This window comes from Gossypium raimondii, chromosome 9, assembly GCF_025698545.1.
Source record: "Gossypium raimondii isolate GPD5lz chromosome 9, ASM2569854v1, whole genome shotgun sequence".
Classification (NCBI taxonomy): Eukaryota; Viridiplantae; Streptophyta; class Magnoliopsida; order Malvales; family Malvaceae; genus Gossypium; species Gossypium raimondii.
The window spans coordinates 674,317-679,074 of record NC_068573.1 but is presented as its reverse complement, the minus strand read 5'-3'; the positions used below and the strand labels follow the sequence as shown (position 1 = coordinate 679,074).

At 26.0% G+C, this 4,758-nt stretch overlaps 1 protein-coding gene across 1 annotated transcript; it reads left to right on the top strand.

Moving 5' to 3' along the window:
• Positions 1-1,609: 1,609 nt before the first annotated feature.
• LOC105797797 (uncharacterized) lies at positions 1,610-2,460 on the top strand. The gene has a single exon (XM_012627716.2). The coding sequence runs from the start codon at positions 1,698-1,700 to the stop codon at positions 2,235-2,237; it is 540 nt and encodes a 179-aa protein (XP_012483170.1). The 5' UTR covers positions 1,610-1,697; the 3' UTR covers positions 2,238-2,460.
• The last annotated feature ends 2,298 nt before the right edge of the window (positions 2,461-4,758 follow it).

Below are 4,758 nucleotides of genomic sequence, written 5' to 3'. Positions count from 1 at the left end.
TCGTAGTGGTTTATAATGGACAGAGTTAAGTCAGGGTACTTTTAGTGGATTTAACTTCATGACTAAATAATGTTGTAATTAATAGATGACGAGTCGAACCTTAATTGCAAAATATTTTAACCCAATTATACATGTTCAATCAGTCCCTCCGCTCCGCTAGTCCAACACAACCGTTGACGATTTACACTTGAATCAATGTGATAAGTAAATGAAAATAAAGAATTAGAGAAATAGATCACATGTATCACTATTCGCAGTGAATGTGTTTTCTCACCACAAGAAAGAGGTTACTTAGATATTAAATTAATTTATTCAAATTATTATTTAATTGATTTTAATTAAATAATTGAAGTTTGAAGTGGAAATGAAGTTAATTAATCATCGTTGTTTTATTGAACAAAATAGTTAAATTTATTTACTCATCGATTCTAGTGTGGCAATGTCATCATGACTTTAATAGAATTAGAATTGGTTTAAGAAAATAATTTAATTGAGAGAATTAATTAAATTTATTTTAATTAATTAAAACAAATAATATTTTGAAATATAATATTAGTTATTGGGTTGGTTTAAAGTCTAAGGAGAATCAAATAATTATACCCAATACATGAGATTGGCCTAATGACTCATCTGATATGAGATGGGGTTTCTTCTGCCCACCACATACTCCCATTGGAACCATGTGTATTTTTCGTTAAAATATAATTATTTTGTTACTTCTTACTTAACTGGAACTCTTATGTTTTTCTCTGAAATTAAAGGCTATGGGATAGGTCAAACCAGACCACATTGAGTGTTGTCACTTTGTCAAATTATAGTGAGATTTATTCTACTAATAAATTCTATTCTTCGAGAGAGTTCAACTTTGGTTTCTAGCACATAAAGAGAATCTAATCTTCCCTACTGGAACATCAATAAAGTTTTTATTTTGTAACCAATTTGTAAACTTAGAGCCCACATTCTAAGCAAACCTGGGGTTTGGGAATAGCGGAGAAGATCGTGTTGATAGAAATTCAGAAAACCACTAAGTCTGCCTAACCCAAAACATAAGTACTAATTTGATAAGAGTTTATTGTTATTATTTCTACAAATATAGTGTAATTACAAGTATAGTTCAATTATTGTACAATTACAAGCATAAATACAAACTAAAAAGTAGATTTAAGCTATTACATGCGCAAACAAATGAGGAGCCATGAAAATCTTAAAAAATCCATTCAACCGAACGAAGACCTCAACCTATGCAAACATGCCGATGCCTTAATGTTCCAATTATTCAATAAATTAACAATATTACTTTTGTTATTATTACATAATAATTAATAGTATATTAATAAATTATTATTTTAATGTGAAATCAGTAATATAATTACTAATAATTAGAAAAAGTGGAAGAATGCCACGTTTGATCCAAACATGATTACATGAGTTTCCGAAGAAAGAAGTAATGGGTTCCTTGGTTTTCTACATGTTCACCGCCCCACTCCTAAAAGCAAAGCAAAAGCTGCGACAACATTTAAAATATTAAAAAGAAAAAGGGCAAGAAAGCAAAGCAAAAGTGTCTTTTCACGTCTATATAATTTCATCAAATGCTAACTCATTTCCGGGTACTTATTCCACAGTTAGCATCATATTCATACCTGTTGATAAGCTGATTCCCTTGCTGTCTCTTTCATTCGCAAATTCTCCAATTAATCATGAAGAACAACAAGACGTCTGTTTTCTTAAAACAGGTAATCTCTTCTATGGTGACGAGTTCCATAGCCAAAGCCAAATCCATAGCTGTTAAGAGCAAAATGAATGCAGCCAAAGCCAGACTGATCATGTTGACATTGATGAAAAGCAAGAAAGCAGTTTTGCTTGGTTCTATCTCCAACAAGATTCATGGACTCCTTGGCGACGATAAGGAGGAGAACGACCAAAACCAAGACGAGCAAAGCAAAGCCATAGTTCCGTATTCATACGACGATGATGGTGATGGTGATGAAGATGAAGATAAGTACCCTGATTTGACCCATTGTTTGTTCGATGAGGAAAAGGAGTTGGAGGCGGAGACACAAGGCGGGTCCATCATTGAGATGGTGAGGAACTCCAAAGAAGAAGGAGAGGATTTCAGGTTAGAAGACGAGATCGACCACGTTGCTGACTTGTTCATAACCAGGTTTTACAAACAAATGCGCTTGCAGAAGCTCTTGTCTTTCAAGAGGTATCAAGAAATGATGGAGAGAAGCGTTTAGAGGCTTTAATTTACCCTCTTCACTATGTTTTATTTTTTTGTTCCTTTTGTTTGCTTTCCATTTCTTTAATTTTTTACTTGATTTATCATTCAATTTTTTACTTGATGAACCTATACTAGAAATATTAATGTATATACCTATCCAACTCTAATGTAGGAGTGATATGGGATCATGATAAAAGATATTATATTAAATTTTTTTATATTAAAAAAAGTTAAGTAAATTAATCTCTGTATCTTATATCAAAGAGTAAATTGGCCATTCCTATGAAAAAATTCATCTATTTATATTGTTAAAAGTGGTGTGATTGCGAAATAATCGAGACGGTGAATGTTGATATATAAAGGCCAGCTTTTAACGCTTAAAATTGATGAAATTTTTAACAGAATGATTAATTTACTCTTTAATCTGATGTATAGACACTAATTTTAAATACCTTACATATTCATATAAATTCTACATACTTTTGAGCAATTAATATAAAATATTAATATAAGTAGTTTGTAAAATTTAATTTGAAGAATATTTAGATAATATAACTCTTACAAATTTAAATATATAATGCTATGTTTTAAATAAATTTCAAAATGTAAAATGAAAGGAACTTACTTTGGGGATGATAAATATAGCTAAAAAGTGATTTTTCTAAAGATAGGAATGGTAACTTTTCAAAAGTATTATTTTTATTTTAAAAATTATTTTTTAAATATTTTTACACTAAAAACTTAAAATTTACTTTTTAAAAGTATTGTTAAACAAAATTAGTTACCAATTAAACCAAATTCTTTGAGTTAAAAATTCCATAAAAATTTAATTTACATAAATATAATTAAAAACGTAATATAAAATTATCATAAAAATAAATAATATTTATCTTAACATTTTTATTTAATTTAAATTTAAGATAAATGGATAAATTTATTAAGCAATTTAAATTTAAAAGCTATAGATAAAATCAATATATTTTAAACACATAATTTAGAAATGATTTGATTAAAATTTAATATATTTATATGTATATAATTAATCAAGTATATCTAATTTTGCTTAAAATTTTATTTTTGATTATTTGATTAAATTTAAAATTATCATAAAATATATTATTTAATTAATATTTGGACAATTTAATTTCAAGATAATTAGATATATAAATTTATTGTTTTTAATTAATTATATATTTATATGTTATAAAATGATTTTAGAAATTAATAAAATGAAATAATTTGTATTTATATTATGACAACTTAGAGTTTTGTATGAGTTACAAAATACTTCCTTTTTATAAATATGATTTCAGGTCAATATTTTATTAAATTCTAAATATAAAATAAAATACTTTCAAAACTTTCATTTTAGTTGGTAAATCTTTGACATGTATCCAATTAAATCTCACTAAATCAAACATTTTGAAACAGTCTGTACAAATATTATTTCCAAAATAGAAAGCACAATGATTAAATTATAAAATAGTTTAACATTTTTTTATTTGATACACATAAGAAATTTTTTAAAGCTCACTATTTTAATAGACTATATCTTTATAATTTTAAAGGATTAAATTAAATTATTATATTTTTAGGGGGGCAAAAGTGTAATTTTATATTTATTAATTTAAAATTTTAAAGGGGTCATAGGAAAAAAATTCATTTTAGGGGGTCCACGGCCCCTGCCAACCCCTAGTTTCGCCACTGTTTGTGCGTCGCACGGGTATATAAAGTAATATATATTATAAAAAAATGTATGGAAGTAAAAATGGAAACTTTGAGTTCTAATTTAGTTTTTTGAATTTCAAAATATTTTTAATTATATTTAAGGTGTGTCTCATTTTAAATTAAGTTTTAAATATAGTTTTCTTACTGTTAATAGTCATGTATATTATAAAAGAATGTAGGAAAGCAAAAATGAAAATTTTGAGTTTTAAATTAATTCTTTGAATTCCAAAATGCTTCATTTTAATTATATTTAAAGTTAATCTCATTTTTAAATTAAGTTTTACAAAATATATTTCTTACCATTAATCATGGCATAGTGGCAACATTTTATTGCCCAACATAAATTCCTCTTAATTATATAAACACATTTTAATAAATTCCACCAACAAATATTAAAAAAACACTTTAATTATACACCCAAAATTAAAAGGAAATTCAATATTTTATTATTTTGGCATTTCATTCAAAACTGCAAAAGACTTATTTTAATTGGTACAATGTGTCTCAATATTTGGATTTGGACAACAACTGTTTCCAGAAATTAAGTAATTGAAAAAGAAATACAATACAGTGTCCCATTTTTATTGGGAAATAAAATTATAATTATTAAAGTTTTTATAAACAAATTTAAGCATTATAAAAAAATAAAATTGTTATCTGAAATTGTTTGCAATTTAATGTTAACATTTCAGAATAAATTTTAAAAATCAATTTATTCTGGAATACCTAAAATTAATGGTAATTGTAATTGTAATTATTTTGTTATGGGCCTCAATTAAGCTTTCTTACTCCTTATTACTCCATCTTTA

Coding starts and splice junctions, on each gene's coding strand:
- LOC105797797 (XM_012627716.2), top strand. CDS start 1,698: ATGAAGAACAACAAGACGTCTGTTTTCTTAAAACAGGTAATCTCTTCT.